Source organism: Salvelinus alpinus, chromosome 12, assembly GCF_045679555.1.
Source record: "Salvelinus alpinus chromosome 12, SLU_Salpinus.1, whole genome shotgun sequence".
NCBI lineage: Eukaryota > Metazoa > Chordata > Actinopteri > Salmoniformes > Salmonidae > Salvelinus > Salvelinus alpinus.
In genome coordinates, this window is record NC_092097.1 from 12,027,153 (window position 1) to 12,045,175 (window position 18,023).

Consider the following 18,023-nt stretch of genomic DNA (forward strand, 5'->3'; position numbering starts at 1 on the left):
ACCGCAATATTGTACGTCCTTGAGGACGCGATTGATAGACGGCAGTTGTTTACACATGAGACGTGAAGATCACGCTAGCAAATTGCTTTGTGTACCGAATGACAACTTGAGGATTAAAACGACTTCAATAGGGCAAATTTAGTATTCAACCGACAATGATGACATACGAAAGCTGCAGCACCTGCTGAGTACAAATTCGGAGGGCTCTTTTTCAGATGTCAAGCCACTAACGTTAGCTGGCTAACTTTAGCTATTTTGAACATTGTTTTCACATTTTCACCCATTGCAAAAATGTCGCGGTAAGACGTATTTGACAAATATGAGAAACACCAACCGTTTAAGACCTATTTTTCTTACTTTTGAACAATGGTTACCTAGATGGAGCTTGCAACACAGATTGTGTTGTTCAAAGCCAGTCAGCGTTCATTCTAACGAGGAGAGCAGGGCAGATAAATTCAAGACTCAAATAGCCACAGGTCCAAGATTTCATGACTTTGTCAAGGGAGCTTCTATCAACAAACAGCAACCTGTTATCACTGATGATTTGATAGACACTGACAAGCATGCATATCTTCCTGAGGACTCAGAAATTGGGAACTCTAGGACAGGTTTGTGCACAGCACTTTCACATCACGGATAACAAAAAAATCGTCTTCTGTTAATGACCGTTTAAATAATCCATGTTGATTTTTTTTTTTACAGTGTGTTTTGAAACCTATGGCTGTCAGATGAACGTCAACGACACAGAAATTGCCTGGTCAATATTGCAGAAGAAGGGATATCAGCGCACAAGTGATGTCGCTGAGGTACACATGACTTTCACGTTTTAGGAGGATTAAAATGTGCATTACCAAATATTTCTATTGACAGAAACCTGTGGTTTAAATATACATTTTATCTCTTTCAGGCTGATGTTGTCCTCCTTGTTACATGCTCCATAAGGTAAAGTTCGAAGTCTTTTTGGGACAGAGGGAGGCATTTTTACTTAAGTTTTGTTCACTGAACTTTCAACATACTCAAGCAAGGTTTTCCCTGCTCTGCTTCGCACAGAGAAAAAGCAGAACAAACAATCTGGAACAGACTACGGCAACTCACAGCCATGAAGAAAAGACGCTTAAAGACCCGCGTACCCATGAAAATTGGAGTCTTAGGTGAATGAGTTACAGTCTGACTTGTGACTATGATACATTTGATGTCTCTGACTGAACCGACACTCTAGGATTAACACAGCATTCATGCTGGCTCTGATCCCCTGTATGTTTGTGGCCCCAGGTTGCATGGCCGAGAGGCTGAAGTCTGAGCTGCTGGAGAGGGAGAAGCTGTTGGATGTTCTGGCTGGTCCAGATGCATACCGGGACCTTCCTCGCCTCCTGTCTGTGGCCCATGGTGGTCAGCAGGCTAGCAACGTGCTGCTGTCTCTAGAGGAGACATATGCTGATGTCATGCCAGTTCACCACTCCCCCCAGGGTTACAGCGCTTTTGTGTGAGTGTCTCTCTGACTGTCTGTCACATCTTGTACAGCTAGGCAAGTGTTTATTCGTCAGGTTGAATGTACTCTGGTGCATTTGACCATTTACGATCAGAAGAGTTACACAGGACCCTAGAATTGCATATAGAATTGAATACAGGACATTGGCCTTGATCCTGCATCCTCATGTCCCTCTCTGCTTTGTAGGTCCATCATGCGAGGGTGTGATAACATGTGCAGCTACTGCATTGTCCCGTTCACTCGAGGTCGAGAGAGGAGTCGACCAGTGTCCTCTATCCTTGAGGAAGTCCATATCCTGTCGGAGCAGGTCAGTGTTTTAAATGTCTCTCAGGTGTGCAGTTACTTCTCTTGTTTGTGTCTTAATGGACTGTATGCATTGGACTTAATGGACTGTAACATTGCTGTGTTTTTGTTCTGTACCAGGGCGTGAAGGAGGTGACCCTGTTGGGTCAGAATGTGAACAGCTACAGGGACACATCAGAGGAGCAGTTCTGTAGTTCAGAGCCAGGCCAGCTGAGCCGGGGCTTTAGGACGGTGTACCGAGCCCGGCCCGGGGGCCTGCGCTTTGCTGACCTGCTGGACAGAGTGTCCCTCATAGACCCGGGCATGAGAATCAGGTTCACCTCCCCTCATCCCAAGGACTTCCCTGATGAGGTACAAATGGAGTCCAAAGGCAAACTGATGTTAATAGTATTGGGATTATATTGTTATTCTAATAGTCTGTAAGATTGTAAAGAATGCACTTTGTTCTTATTCTGTTCACTGCTACACACATACACTAATCTCAAGCAAAAATGTAAGGTAAACATTTGACCATTGAAGGATATACTTAAGCAATAAAGCACGAGGGGGTGTGGTATATGGCCAATATACCACGGCTAAGGGCTGATCTTACGCAACGGGGAGTGCCTGCATACAGCCCTTAGCCGTGGTATATTGGCCGTATACCACAAACCCCAGAGGTGCCTTATTGCTATTATGAACTGGTTAACAATGTAATTGGAGCAATAAAAATACATGTTTTGTCATACCCGTGGTATATGGTCTGTCAGCCAATCAGCATTCATGGCTCGAACCACCCAGTTTATAAAGTAGATTGTTCTCAGCATTGAAAAGTTGACGTGGACATTGTGACCCTGGTGTTTGTGTGTAGGTGTTGCAGCTGATAAAAGAGAGGGCGAACATCTGTAAGCAGATCCACCTCCCGGCTCAGAGTGGCAGCAGCACAGTCCTACAGGCCATGCGGAGGGGGTAATACAGCTCTTCTGTTTCAGCTTTTACTCTGCTCTCAAATAGAAATGTAACGACATCCATGAAAACAGATTCAAATATGTTTGTCGTCTTAATTGTGTCCATTTTGGAAATTTCAGCTATAGTAGGGAGGCTTACCTGGAGCTTGTGGATAACATCAAGAGAATAATCCCAGGTAGACCACCTCAACTTGTTTATACGTTTCTTTCTGATGAATAGTTGCTGTGAATTCAGGTAACCGTTGCAGACTGGTTCGGCTATGCACATTGGCTGCATGCCAACGGCATCTTGAGTAATATGCTTTTCAAAGCACCGACTGTCTTATTGCCATTGGGTCAGTGACGGTTCAGTCCTGTGTGTCTGTCTCAGGGGTGAGCCTGAGCAGTGACTTCATCTCTGGGTTCTGTGGGGAGACAGAAGAGGACCACCTGCAGACCCTGTCTCTGATCAGGGAGGTGCACTACAACGTGGGCTTCCTCTTTGCCTACAGTATGCGGAAGGTCCGTTCAACTCAATTAACGTACTGGAAATGATTCCACATGTTCTGTCAATACCATTGGTGTAGAGCATGGGTTCGCAACCATAGTTTTTCCCCCCGGAGGTCTATAGAGGTTGTGTTACGAAGTCCAGGCCCCTCTAAATTAGACAATATTTTCAAGAGTAAATGAAATGTCATTTATTGTGTTAATGCCGTATATCCTGTGTACACTGCTGTGTCCTCTCTCCCAGAAAACCCATGCGTTCCATCGTCTTCAGGACGACGTGCCAGCGGAGGTGAAGCAGCGGCGGCTCAAGGAGCTCATCGGCATGTTCAGGGAGGAGGCCACCAAGGTCAACTCCGCCCTCATCGGCTGTACACAGCTCGTCCTAGTGGAGGGAGTGAGTACCATTTTTTTCTGCTCTTGAAATAAAACGCTCCTCATATCTTGTGCCCAATGCTTGGCCTTTCCACCTGACCTGATGGGGAGAAACTGCTATCCCTACTTATTATATGGTTACTATTAGCATAATGTACATCTTTAAATAGAAATGAATTGAGCCATGAGCCCCTGCTCCCTACACCTCAGACTTACCCTGCATGGTGAGACTAGCAATTTAGACCGGACCGATTCATATTTACCCGTGGCATGCAAACGTAGTATTAAAGCAGGTCGAGCCAACGAGGATTCAAAATTCGCCCGGGCGACTCATGTAAAACCCACTTTAATTCACATATAGGCAATGGTACTTAATTGTCCCACATCGTTCCAATATCAATTGACCTTGTTTTCACGTCCCCCCAGGAGAGTAAGAGATCAGCTCAGGATCTGTGTGGGAGGAACGATGGGAACGTGAAGGTGATTTTCCCTCGGCAGGAAGTGGCTGGTCAGCCCACTGACACAGGCACTGACACACACACTTCCCCCATCAACCCGGGAGACTATGTCCTGGTCAAGGTACACTTTCATTCTGCCGTAGCTGTTTCATACGACATTTTCTATCACACTTAGTCACAACAAGACTTCTCTCTTTCAATTATTCTGTATGTATGAAAAGCTTTGCTTTGATGGATGTTTATTTAAATGCTTAGGTCCTTATAAGGGCTTAAGTAGTTATTTTCAAGAAATAAGCCATTTTAAAGGTAATCGGGCACCATGCTTAGAACTGCGCTATTCCTGCCCTGTGACTGACTGGCCTGTCTCCCATACAGATAGAATCAGCCAATTCCCAGAGCCTGAGAGGACACGCCCTCAGCCACACCTCTCTGAGTGACTCAGCCACACGTTTACCTGACCACCGCCATGACGGACAACTGGCTTCAGTCGCTAGACACGGTGTCTAGTACTCTGTACCCTGAAAGTGAGTGTGGAGTGGACGTCTTCTGTGGCACCACGACGCAGATGTAACATCGTCAAAGATCCAATCCAGAGACAACTGACTGAAGAAGACTTGTCAAATGAAATAAAATAAAAAACCTTTTATTGTGATTTGTTTGATTATACAAATATATTAATTATAAATTGGACGAAAGTGGAATACTGAAACGATTGAAAGATATTTAAGAATGTGGTGTTATGTTTAATAGATTTAGATTTTTAAACGTTAATTGCATGTCTCGTTGGTTTGATTTGATTGTTGATTTGCAGTGAGATTTACATGGCACTTATCATGTGAACTGAACGTCTGTCCCAATCAGCATGTAGTCCTGAAGAGAGAAAAGCAACAGTAGCTTGTCAAATATAGGACACACACTGTTTATAGTATAGGAGATATTGTAAATGATAGATGTTGGTAGCACTGAGCTCTTAGATATAATGTACCTTCAGGACCTGCAGCTGAGTGTTGACAAGGTTCATCTTTCCAATAGACGGAAGGGGAAAACCCTTCTCTAGGCGAGCTATAGGATAAAAACACAGTGGTTAATCATTGCAGAAACAATGTGTCCTTCCACCAATACACTTTTGATTTCAACAAAAAAAATGTTTTCCAACCTCGAGGTACATTTTTTAAAATGTGGTAACAGGATTGATGACTTCATCTTAAATCATTCATAAATCCCCTAGTGACAGGGGGATTAGAAGCTTGTTGTGTGCGACAGGGAGAGTAATTGAATGCAAGTAAAAAAAAAAAAATGAAATTGTTAACATTTCTCGCCTGTCTATGCGTAACAGGGTTGACGTGTTATGCTCGACCCACTCAGTTGTCCACCACAAAACACAAGAAAATGGCTGAAAAGAGTAGAACCTGCTCACCTGCTTTTACACTCTGATTTGACTATTAGATGTTCAATGTTTCTTTTAACATTTTTAAAAAGGATTATTTTCATCATATTGAAACAAGAGTTCAGGGTTGACCTTAAAATGAGGGACAGATGTAAATTAATCACTAATCACATTAAATAAATAATATTCAGAAATGACTTAGTCAAAGTGATAAGAGAATTTTGTTCTCCAGGTTCATAACCCAATTTAAATATATTTCTCAGTCTGCAAACCAGAATTTGTAAGATCCTGGTCGAATGAAACAGGAGGCCCAGCTAAATAGTCAAAAAGGTTTATTCACGGAACGTTCTAAAGTCTGGAATACAAAACAATTCATTTTATACTGACTTCTCACGCCCACACATTCACACAACCATACCCACACACACATGCATACAAACAGACGCACGCACACACACACACATGCATACAAACTAACGCACACACACACACGTCCTGCTACCCAGCCGCCAGAGATTAGTGACCTTGTCCCTGTTCTTTTCCCAAATCTCTAGTCAGGTCGGCACCAAGCTCAGACAGTCTGTGTTTATAATACCATAAAGACATATTGTCTTTACCCTAATCCTGACTAGGACTACACATTTATTGATTAGGATGTTATACATTCTAAACACTTCCATACAATTATATGTTTCAGGGCGGAATATTCTAATCATTCAATTAACCGATAATTCTCACCTAACACAAAGCAACAAAATATCTAGGGTTTTACAATGATGGTTAATTAAACTTGGAGAAATTGGGGAATTAAATGGGTTAAAATCTTCCTAGAAGTGACAGATTTATTGTATTCTCCATGTGGTTGATATTAATGGGCACTTTATTTAATATAACAGGCTTTTAAAATTCAATATTGGTGCACAATTTCCACCTAAAATATCAAAAGAGAGGATAAATATAAATAATCAAGGAAGGAAAGCACTCACCATTGACCTTTGGTATCACAGCCACTTTCAGAACCATCAGGAAGATGTTGTCAAGAGATCGAACCTGTTTCAGTGTTTAGATTCAGTGTGTTTAAGTGTTTAAAAAGCTATTAATATTCATGTTACAAGCTCTGAATATGTCATTCTTACCTGAAACTGTCCCACATAACTCGTTTCCAGAGTCATCTCAATTCTGTGAAAAGCAGACCGCATTCAGTTTCTTTTGTCAGTTCCAGAAAAATTATTTCTTCCCCTTTTGCAACCGTGTAGACAATCATACTCACTTGTTCAGAGTGACAGCCCCGGCCAATTTCACCCCGGTCACGTACAGTCGAGCACTGACACTACCCTCCTGTAGTGAGAACAGAGAGCTTGTAGAGTTATGTATCACTCTGACAGTCTGACCTACTGCATTCTACCTCCTGATTGAGTGACTGACATAGTGACTGACTGACCATGTTGAGGACGAAGAGGGGAGAGAGGGTGGTATTGGGCTGGATGGCGTAGGCTGTCACGCTGCCACTGGCCTGGACAGTCACGTTGTTGGGCTCAAAGAAGATGGTGGGCTCTTTCACCGTCTTCACCAGCAGCTTCATCATCATGCCAGGGAAACGCTTGGATATCTGAGCACAGAAGAACATCTTCACTCTTCTGACCTGAGAAGAACACTCATGGTATCCTTACTTAGATGTTTGAACAAAGGCGTGTTTCCGTTTCTAGAGGGACAGTAATGTCATTCTGTACTATTCTGAATATTGTGAGGTAAAATGAAGACAATGGTGGGTTGTGTTTATCACCTCTGGAATGAAGGCCCCAAACGTTCTGGTGTTCAGCCGAATGGGAGAGCTTGGAGGGATCTGTCAGGAGAAAATAGAGAGGAGGACTCTGTATCACTCTGTGGACGAGTCTGGAACAAACACGTTTGCAGTTGTGAAGGGATCCTCACCATATCATCGGTGATATAGAGGCTAAGTGCTCCAGCATTGTTGTACACGAAGCCTGCAGAGTTGGTGGTGAAGGCTGAGATTCCGATGTAGAGCATGTTGTTGACCTGAGGAGGCAGGGAGAAGGGCGTGGGGGAGAACGGAGGCTCCTGGTGCTTCCCAATGTTGTAGAACTCACCCTGCAGAGAGAGAGAGAGAGATAGAGAGGTTTGACCTTTATGCCTCTTGCTTGTTTACACCTTTCAACGGATACATTTGTAGTTGGAAATCTGGAGTTCTCACCTTCAAGCTGAAATCAATGGAGGCATTTGAAATGGTGGGTGATGTCACCATGGAATATTCAACTTCAGCATACTTGTCCACTTTGGCTAGAACTTCAAAATGGCAGAATAATATATATATATTTTAATCAATTTAGTAGCCTATGAATTACACAATAATGAACTAATCGATTCATTATCATACGTTCTTATGTACAAGTTGTGTTTCGAACTGCTTTGCTTTATCTTGGCCAGGTCGCAGTTGCAAATGAGAACTTGTTCTCAACTAGCCTACCTGGTTAAATAAAGGTGAAATAAAAAAATAAAAAAAATACCATTGAGAGTTTTGAGGTGTGGGTTCATGTCAGTAATAGTATCAGCCACTAGGGGACAGATCTGTAACAATGAAACAGCGATTATTATTGCCAAGAGAACAGAAGAAGAATAACCAGTTGTGATTGTTGAAGTGAGTTGAGTCAAAGAGGAAGTGAGATTAGTCAGAGAGGAAGAGAGTTATTGGTTGAGTTTGCGGTCTGGCATTACACTGTCTCTCACCTGTTTCTGCAGAGAACTGCGCAGGGCCTTGTCAATGTAGGCACTGAAAAGGTTGTACAGCCAGCTGGGAAACAAGAACCAAAGCACAATAAATCCACATTGCAATAATTTTATGACACTGCGGTTTGATTAGGCTTCCTTAGTCGGTAACATGCATTCTCACAAAGTTTTTAGTGGACTGTAGTTTTTTGTGCAGCTTTATAGTCTAGTTACCTTGCTCCACCATGGAACTTGATGCTGGCACTGCCCACGTTAGCCACACAGTTGACACTGCTGACCGTTGGCCTGCCAGTCTCATCACTCTTGATTGTAATACTGTCAGTGACAGTGAGTCCATTCACCTCCAGGTCGAAGGAGCCACTGTCTTTTCTAGATTGTTACCGAGAAAATAAGGATTGTGGATCGAGTCCTTTGTTTTATAGACAGACCCAAGAGAAAATTGTGCAAACCTTGTCCTGGGGATGTACTGGGTGTGTAGCAGTGGAGGCTGCTGAGGGGAGGGAGTACGGCTCATAATAATGGCTGGAATGGAGTCAACGGAGTGGTATCGACCATACAGAAACCACGGACTCTGTTCCAGCCATTATTATGAGCCGTCCTCCCCTCAGCAGCCTCCACTGGTGTGCAGTCTTTAGTTCCAGCTTGCTTGGAACAATCCAGCTGGTCCCGAGGATGCACTTACATGAAACTGAGGTATCGGATCTTCCAGTTCCCATGCAGGCTGATGAAGGTATTAGTAATGCTTAGGCTGATTCCAGTATCTGGCACCAGTGCCAGAGCAGAGTTCGGCAGTCCCAGATTCACTATCGTTATTCTGGTGGATAAAATTGAGTATTGTGAACACTGTAATATTTGTAAGCACAGTTGACTATATCAACAACAATTTAGATGAGATATGCAGATCAATGCAATATATTGGATTTACTCCCTTACCCTGTCAAACTGTACTTGACCTTGCCAATGGGAGCAACTCGCTCTGTCCCAGAGAGGTCTGGGACCTTCATGGTCTTGAGTTTCTGCAGCAGAGATGCCATCCCAATCTGTTTGCCTGTGAACAAGACAGGATAGCAGGGGATTGGGACAGAATGATCACAACACACAAACACACACATTTAGCTCTATTGCCCTTGCCTTACACCTACCATATTCAATGCCCTTTTCTGTGAGTTTGACCTTGACTCCAGGGTTGGTGGCCAGAGCTAAGGGGACGAGAGCCAACAGAGCCAGCCAACAGCGTGGAGACATCTTGACTGCAGTCACCTGTACGGAGGACAAACCAACAATAATATATCTATTCTACAATGCAGGTGAATTGTTTGTCATAATAGAAATGGCAACATTCTTCAGACATTTGGGCTTCCCCCACACCCACAGGGATGGTTCTGAGCTGACATGGAATAGTTATAATATGGTCATATCATGGATAATTTAGCTATCCAGTCAATCCGGAACATTTCAAGAACTTTGAAAGTTTCTTCAAGTGCAGTCACAAAAACCATCAAGCGCTATGATGAAACTGGCTCTCATGAAGGAAGACCCAGAGTTACCTCTGCTGCAGAGGATAAGTTCATTAGAATTACCAGCCTCAAAGGTTCAAACAAATGCTTCACAGTGTTCAAGTAACAGACACATCTCAACATCAACCTTCATGGTCAAATTGCTGCAAAGAAACCACTACTAAAGGACACCAATAAGAAGAAGAGACTTGCTTGGGCCAACAAACACGAGCAATGGACATTAGACTGGTTGAAATCAATCCTTTGGTCTGATGAGTCCAAATTGGAGATTTTTGGTTCTAACAGCCGTCTTTGTGAGATGTAGAGTTGGTGAACGGATGATCTCTGCATGTGTAGTTCCCACTGTGAAGCATGGAAGAGGAGGAGGTGTGATGGTGCGGGGATGCTTTGCTGGTGACAATGTCAGTGATTTATTTAGAATTCAAGGCACGCTTACCTAGCATGGCTACCGCAGCGATACGCCATCCCATCTGGTTTGCGCTTACTGGGACTATCATTTGTTTTTCAACAGGACAATGACCCAACACATCTCCAGGCTGTGTAAGGGTTATTTTACCAAGAAGGAGAGGGATGGAGTGCTGCATCAGATGACCTGGCCTCCACAATCACCCGACCTCAACCCAATTGAGATGGTTAGGGATGAGTTGGACCGCAGAGTGAAGGAAAAGCAGCCAAAAGTGCTCAGCATATGTGGGAACTCCTTCAAGACTGTTGGAAAAGCATTCCAGGTGAAGCTGGTTGAGAGAATGCCAAGAGTGTGCAAAGCTGTCATCAAGGCAAAGGGTGGCTACTTTGAAGAATCTCAAATATAAAATATATTTTGATTTGTTTTACACTTTTTTGGTTACTACATGATTCCAGTGGGAGCTGTTGTCGGGAGCTTCATGAAATGGGTTTCCATGGCCGAGCAGCCGCACACAGGGGAAAACGCTCAGTTCTGCCTCTGTATGGACAAATACTTCTTGTTTTGTTGCACGCAGCTTCCCTGACACCATCAACACTTGGGGAAACAAAGTCCCATATTTCATATCCTTTTAAAGAGGAGTTGCACAATCTTGGGCTTGCCAGTCAGAAGGGCAAAAAAGGAAACTGAACTGGTATCATTATCTGATCTCATAATTTTAACAGACCAACAGATGCTCATGCTTAGTACCCCAGTGATCATCACTTTGGAAATGATAACCTCTTTCTGTTGACTGGCAACTGATTCTGAATGACAGACAATCAGATAATGTAATCAGCCACGACAGTGGCCTTACAGGTCCTGATTGGAGCCCTGGGGGATGGGGAAGAAACCCAAATGGTACAATCCAGACTTGATTCACTTTAGGGCTCTGAAAGAGCTGAGTGTTTCTGTCAGAGCTGCAGATAAAGACACATGACCCGTGAGGAGTTAGCGTGAGCTGGGCCTATATTGAATTATGCTTTGCCTGAAATTAACAGAAGCAAGGAAAAGAAAGTAGACAGATTTGGCTTGCTAAATCACAGACATGTGACTAGTGCGTTTGAAGGAACTCGGTGTAGAGAGTTGGCTGTTTGTTGAAGGCCATCCCCACTGGAATTAGTTTTAGGTGGCTTTTCAAATTGAGAATGTTGAAGAAATTCTCAAACCACATATAGACAGTTCCTCAACTACCCAGAGAAAAAGATAGCACTTTTGGAAAAGCTATTTGGAAAATATAGTTTACCAAGCTACCAATTACTTTATGCTGGAAGAAGTTAAAGGAAAATGTTTTCAAGCTGTAACTTTCAAAATACCGAAATCATCCCCGTATGATGCATTTTGCATCATATGATGCTGCGTTTTGCAGAATGTATCATATGGGGAGGATTTCTGTTTTCTTTAAGTTATCTATCTTGAAAACTTGATTGCTGCCAAGCAAAATAGTTTGGGACTATGTCAACAATGGACTAATGAAACAAATATGAACCGATCGTTTTAGGGTGGAATTTTCCTTTAAGCTACGCTAAAGCTACCCATAAGAAAAAGATTGTTTGCTTAACTGAAGTTACTTTGAAAAAGTGGTTCACTACATCCAAACTACTTTGTGGAGAATTTTCATATCGAAATCGGAACTATTATAGAAATCAAAATGCAAAAACATATGTGAATGTGTAATTTAGCCCATTAAACACAATAACAATGTTTCAAGTGACAATTAAGCAGGTCTGATGCCAAAAAAGAAAGGACATTATTGCCTACTTCACATGTATTTTATTTTTGCAAAAACATATTGTGTAGTTTCAGTAGTTACCAACAGTACAGCGCTACATGGCAAAAAAAGTTATTCATTACTGATGAAAACACTACCTAGATTTGAAGCTACTGCAAAATGTAGTTTAATTACTTGTAGTTCACTACTCCCCAACACTGCTTTTGACAGACTGTATAATTTACCACACTGTATGCCACCCACCATCTAGCTTGCTTACTCAGTGGTGATTGAGGAGTGACCGCTTTCATAAAATAACACCACGGCACTCTACAATACATTTGCCATAAATACCTGCAAAACACACCAACATGGGTTCTCTCATACCCTGACACTTCTTTAAACGCAAGATCACTTTTAAACTGAGAGAAACAGTCTATATGGTATACAGTACCGTTCATAACATATATGAGTTACATTGTATTAGATAAAGCATAATTAGTCATGCACAACTCTGTAGTTACCTTTTGCACTAGTAAGAAAGTGGTGTAGAACTTCTGTTGTTGTTGCACCCTGGCTGATGGCAGGGCAAAGTGAAAGGGGAAGAGAGGCACATGGCCTTTAATTCACTTCTCTGAACCAGGAAGAGTTGCTTGAGAAATGGAATTACTGAGACTACCCATTCTGTGGATAATGGAGAGGATGGAGCGAATTTTGTGCAAAGGAGGACAATCTAGTGAATGTTAGCTGTTCCCTTAGTTATGTTAACAGACTAATTCATACCATTCAGAGAGGGATTTGTTCAGGATATACAATACAGTAAAGAGTAAACAATGGAAGGTTTATGAGTACCAATGGAACTTGGTAACATGGTTTGATGCAAAGCCAACTAATAATTGCAGTAGTAATGTCTTGTAGTGTATCATTCCGTCATTGACTCTTATCAAGAACAAGAATTACTGTGGTCTTGCTTTTTGAAGGAAGACTGGTATTTTTGCAATACCCTAAGATTTTGATTGTGATAATGAATAACCATCCAAGCAACAAACTGGCTTGTGGAAATTAGATATTTTAGGATGTAAAAATGGCTTGTTTTGGTCACAGTAGATGTCAGTCTAACACTATCTGCCCATCATTTCTGAGCCAACCTCCGCATCAAGTCCATCTCTGGTGTCCGGAGTACAATTTGTAAAGCAATTAAACCATTAAGTGTAGGTGCTCTTAATAACACATGATTGCTTTAGCCTAATAGATAATTTAATACATTATTTGTAAATATTGATATTGACTTTCTTTTTACTTCACTAATCAGCCCACCAGGTACATCATCACATTTGATCAGGAATCAAGGTAAGACCCAGATGCAGACACGTTGAATTGACAATGGTTTAATATTCCAACAGGGACATGCAATAGACAGGTCAAGGCAGGCAGGTGTCTGTAAACCAGAGGTGGGGCAACGGTACCTGAAGGCAGGCAGGCTCAGGCAGGCGGGCTCAGAGTCAGGACAGGCAAGGGTCAAAACCAGGAGAGCGAGAAAAAGAGAGACTGGTTGACTTGACAAACAAGACGAACTGGCAACAGACAAACAGAGAACACAGGTATAAGTACACAGGGGATAATGGGGAAGATGGGCGACACCTGGAGGGGGGTGGAGACAATCACAAGGACAGGTGAAACAGATCAGGGTGTGACACATTTAAGGAATGGTGATCTTGGTGACAATGGTAACAATATGTACGGTATGAGATTATTTCAGATTATCAGGCTTTAATTCAATGTAAATATCATACTAAGCAAACATCAAGATGACTGGAATGATGACTGAAAATACATGTAAAATAGGGATATCAGCAACAAACTAAAAAACAGTCATGCCTCCATAATTATGAATAATTATCGCTCTATAATTCATTTCACATGTGAAATAAAACAAATGAATGTAAATTCATTATGTATGGATAGAAATGTCTCTGAACTTGTGTCTTACTTGCAGTGGGGTAAAGAACTTAAATCAAAAATACTTAAGTACTACTTAAGTAGTTTTCTAGGTTATCTGTACTTTACTTTTCTATTCATATTTTTGACAAATTTTACATTTACTCCACTACATTCCTAAAGACAATATGTACTTTTTACTCCCGTACATTTTCTCTGGCACCCAAAAGTACTCGTAACATTTCGAATGCTCAGGCAGGACATCAATATCGTCCAATTGTCACTACTTCCGCCGAAGTCGGTTCCTCTCCTTGTTCGGGCGGTGCTCTGCGGTCGACGTCGACGGTCTTCTAGCCATTGCCGATCCACTTTTCATTTTCCATTGGTTTTGTTTTTGTTTCCCACACACCGGGTTTTCATTTCACAATTACTGGTCCTGTATTTAACCCTCTGTTTCCCCCATGTCTTTGTGTGTGATTGTTTATTGTTCAGGTCGGTACGTTTCCGGCTGGTTTTGTCCGGGTGCTGTTTTCATCCGTGTTTTGTGGCAACCGTTATTGTTCGCACATTGGTAATGTTACTTGTGTTATTTTCTTGAGTAAAGCGCATTGTTCACTCACCTCTGCTCTCCTGCTCCTGACTTCATGCACCAGCTACACCCACCGCCTGACACCAATTCACGCACTTATCAATATAACACATTGTCATCCCTACAGCCTCTGATCTGGCGGACTCATTAAACACAAATACTGTGTTTGTAAATTAGTGGTGAAGTGTGCCTTGTCTGTCCATAATTTAAAAAACAAGAACATCGTTACTTCTGGTTTGCTTAATATAAGGAATTTGATGTATAGAATTTACTTATGACAAGTACGACAATTTCGTACTTTTCCCACCACTGCTTACTTGGTAGATTTTGAATGAAGCACCCAGATGTATGTACAGTAGATTCAGTGTTGTATTCTAATGCTTTCTAGATCAGTGTGTACAGTTTTGGGTCAAGGTAGGCTTTCTTGCTTTTACATGTGGAATATCATAAATCAGAAATGTAACTATGTTGGAAACTTCTCAGATGAGGAGAATGAAGTAACAGACAAGAATATTTCATTTCAGGAAATATTGTGTATTTATTCAGACTGACTCACTGAGTCACATCATTGAATACTTTAATTTAAGGTAAATATTTCAACAGAAATAAAGTGATTAAACATCACAACAAGAACCTGGACAGGTCTCCAAGACATGATACTCTATCAGAGTATAAGATACACAATGACTGTCTTTATAAAATGCAATATACAAACTATTAATTTAATGTGATCAACATTTTCTGAAAAATAGATCAAATATTGTTAATCACAGAGTGATGATAACAGGTATAATACCCAGTTTGGGTAAATAATCCTCCTGGAGGAACATTGATGCTGTAGCTCAAGTTGATCAACATGAAATATATAACTGATACATGCTTCACAGAAGATGCTCAATACAATGTCAATATGACTATATCACTACACAAATGTAGAGGTAAAAAAATTACTCTAATTTTTAGACCATAAAAACAGATTTTCAAATACAATCACAAACAGACTGATGATATAGCATCCATGTTGGGTTAAAAGTTCTCATAGAGAACCATTCAAGTTATTGTTGATCATGAATATAAACACATTATCAATATAAGCAACATGTTTCACAAAACATAAAGGTTATGATGATTTCAATTAACACTACAAAAATGTAGTTTTCAAAGATCAGATTGTTTTCTTGGAAAAATGCTTTTAACTTCAGTACAACTGAAATTAAAAGTCTCAATCACAGCAAGACTTTTAAAAACTCCTGCATAAGCAGAAAACAAAGAAGATATTTACTTATACTTATTACTGTCCATGAAATGAATCTTAGACCAACATGGTCCATCCATTGTGTTTGTCTGAGTGGAGCTCCAGTATGTAGGTCTCTACCAGGGCCTCCAGAGAGCGATGTTGACTGGACTCTTCTCTTTGCTGATGCTGTGCTGGGCTGGGGAGCTCAGCTGAGGACAATCACTCCCCCTCCTGTTCTTATCAGAGGATGGCTGCAGGCTCTGGAAGTGTCTCCGCAGTCTTCTCTGGGACTGTGTCTTCACCTCTTCCTTAGACAGGAAGAGAACAATCTATTGGACACACCTGGAGTAACCTTGATTGACAGGTGCTGAGCATGAGCTCACTGGCTGGTTCTGTTGCTGTCATTGCAGGAAGCAAGCGGTCATCTCCAGGATATCGGCTTTGTCCAGCTTGGAGTCGGGCTGCTGGTTGAGGATCTCTGGAACCAGGAGAGACATGACCTGCTTAATGGTGTTGTTGATACGATCTCTGCATAACTTCTCCACCACTGGCTTTCTTAGCTGCAAGAACAGAAGAGGAATCATTAATACGATTATTCGGGTTTTTCACCGTATTGAATCAAATAAAAATCAACCAATACAACTGAATCAATGTCATTGAATTTGAATCTTCAATTTACCTTGTTTGTCAGAGTCAGGTGCTCCTTAGAGTAGATCAAAGCTGAAGTGATTGTAGGTTCCATGTCTGGATCTCTGTGCTGTAGAGTTCTCTGTGTAGAGAGAATCTGATCTCTACTGGCTTCATCTCTCCTATATATAGTCCCAAATCTGCATATGAATGTGTGGGTCTTCGGCTTGTTGGAGTTTCTCACAGTCTGTAGCCAATGGGAGAGCTTGGGAGGACAATGAGCAGTGTGGAGCTGCCACATGCTCAGTGTTCATATTGCTGGGGGAAAATGGTCACGTCTCAGGGGAACAGGTGGAGGGGTGGAGGGTGATGGAGAGTCACTCACAGAGTGTGAATCTGGGAAAGTGGTGACCCCTAGATCTGCTGCCTGATGTTGGGATCAATGACACTAACAGAGCACACTCCTCATTATTACAATTTACACGTGTGAGACTGACAAGTTTCTAAAATGTATAGGATTACAGCACATTATGTAAAATGCTTGTTGGCTACTAAAATTGTATTTATTTTTTATTAAAGTTTTTACTGACAGTCTTTGAGAAATAGTATCAATCAGATTGGAGTCATTTCACACTGATCTGTCTCTAGCAGATTACCTCCGAGGTAATGTGACTCCATCTAAGTGCAACAACTCTGAGGTGATGATGATCTTCTGTCTGTCTACAGGCTCAGGTTTCATAGAAGCCCCAGGCAGAAAACTTCCCTCCTCTGAGCTCGACAGCACAGCTGGCTCCCTGCACAATGCTGAGCGTGCCCCAGTCACACGCCCTCCTCTTCCTGGAGCTGGGAGCCAAAGGGACACACGGCTTCCCACACTTCTGCATGCCGTCTGCTGAGCCCTGACACACAATAGAAGTGTGTCTGCTCTCACAAAGCCCCACTGGCTGTGCCCATGCACAGCAAGCAAGGGAGGGGATTGGTTTATAAGGCAGTCTAGTACCTACAGGCAGTGCTGTAAATACTTAAGTAGTACTTTAAAGTATTTTTACTTAAGTAGTTTTTGGGTGTTATCTGTACTTATATACTATTTATATTTTTGACAACTTTTACTTTTACTTCACTACATTCCTAAAGAAAATAATGTACTTTTTACTCCATACATTTTCCCTGACACCAAAACTACTCGTTACATTTTGAATGCTTAACAGGACAGGAAAATTGTCAATTTCACGCACTTATCAGGAGAACATCCCTGGTCATCCCTACTGCCTCTGATCTGGCGGTCATCCCTACTGCCTCTGATCTGGAGGACTCACTAAACACAAATGCCTCCTTTGTAAATTATATCTGAGTTTTGGAGTGTGCCCCTGACTTTCTGTACATTTTAAAAACAAGAAAATCGCGCCGTCTGGTTTGCCTAATATAAGGATTTTGAAATTATTTATACTTTTACTTTTACTTTTGATATGTAAGTATATATTTTTAATTACATTTACTTTTGATACTTAAATATATTTTAAATCAAATACTTTTAGACTTTTACTCAAGTAGTATTTTACTGGATGACTTTCACTTGAGTCATTTTCTATTAATGTATTTGTACTTTTACTCAAGTATGACAATTGGGTACTTTCTCCACCACTGCCTACAGCCAAACTATCTGGATCCCATATAACTCCATTTGGAAACACTTGAAGGAATTGCACAATATTTTGACAAGATCTTTAATAAAGAAACTCTTAAAATTATATATGTGTGTACTATGTACTATGAAG

At 41.6% G+C, this 18,023-nt stretch overlaps 2 protein-coding genes and 1 pseudogene across 2 annotated transcripts; 1 reads left to right on the plus strand and 2 right to left on the minus strand.

Annotated features, from left to right (window-relative positions):
* Positions 1–20: 20 nt before the first annotated feature.
* On the plus strand, positions 21–4,707 carry cdk5rap1 (CDK5 regulatory subunit associated protein 1). The gene is made up of 13 exons (XM_071335036.1): positions 21–608; positions 703–806; positions 908–942; positions 1,051–1,151; positions 1,273–1,483; positions 1,676–1,796; positions 1,913–2,143; positions 2,643–2,740; positions 2,860–2,915; positions 3,110–3,240; positions 3,470–3,619; positions 4,024–4,176; positions 4,431–4,707. Exons 1-13 carry the CDS (start codon positions 320–322, stop codon positions 4,560–4,562), a joined length of 1,812 nt encoding a protein of 603 aa, XP_071191137.1. The 5' UTR covers positions 21–319; the 3' UTR covers positions 4,563–4,707.
* Positions 4,683–12,463, minus strand: LOC139535541 (bactericidal permeability-increasing protein-like). The gene is made up of 16 exons (XM_071335037.1): positions 12,382–12,463; positions 9,330–9,447; positions 9,121–9,235; positions 8,870–9,001; positions 8,401–8,556; positions 8,188–8,251; positions 7,968–8,028; positions 7,655–7,746; positions 7,375–7,551; positions 7,226–7,285; positions 6,884–7,051; positions 6,713–6,780; positions 6,579–6,621; positions 6,429–6,492; positions 5,041–5,117; positions 4,683–4,925 (listed from the first exon to the last, which is right to left on the minus strand). Exons 2-16 carry the CDS (start codon positions 9,430–9,432, stop codon positions 4,887–4,889), a joined length of 1,419 nt encoding a protein of 472 aa, XP_071191138.1. The 5' UTR covers positions 9,433–9,447; positions 12,382–12,463; the 3' UTR covers positions 4,683–4,886.
* A 2,434-nt stretch (positions 12,464–14,897) lies between these two features.
* On the minus strand, positions 14,898–16,411 carry LOC139535220 (transcription factor HES-5-like; annotated as a pseudogene).
* Positions 16,412–18,023: the final 1,612 nt, after the last annotated feature.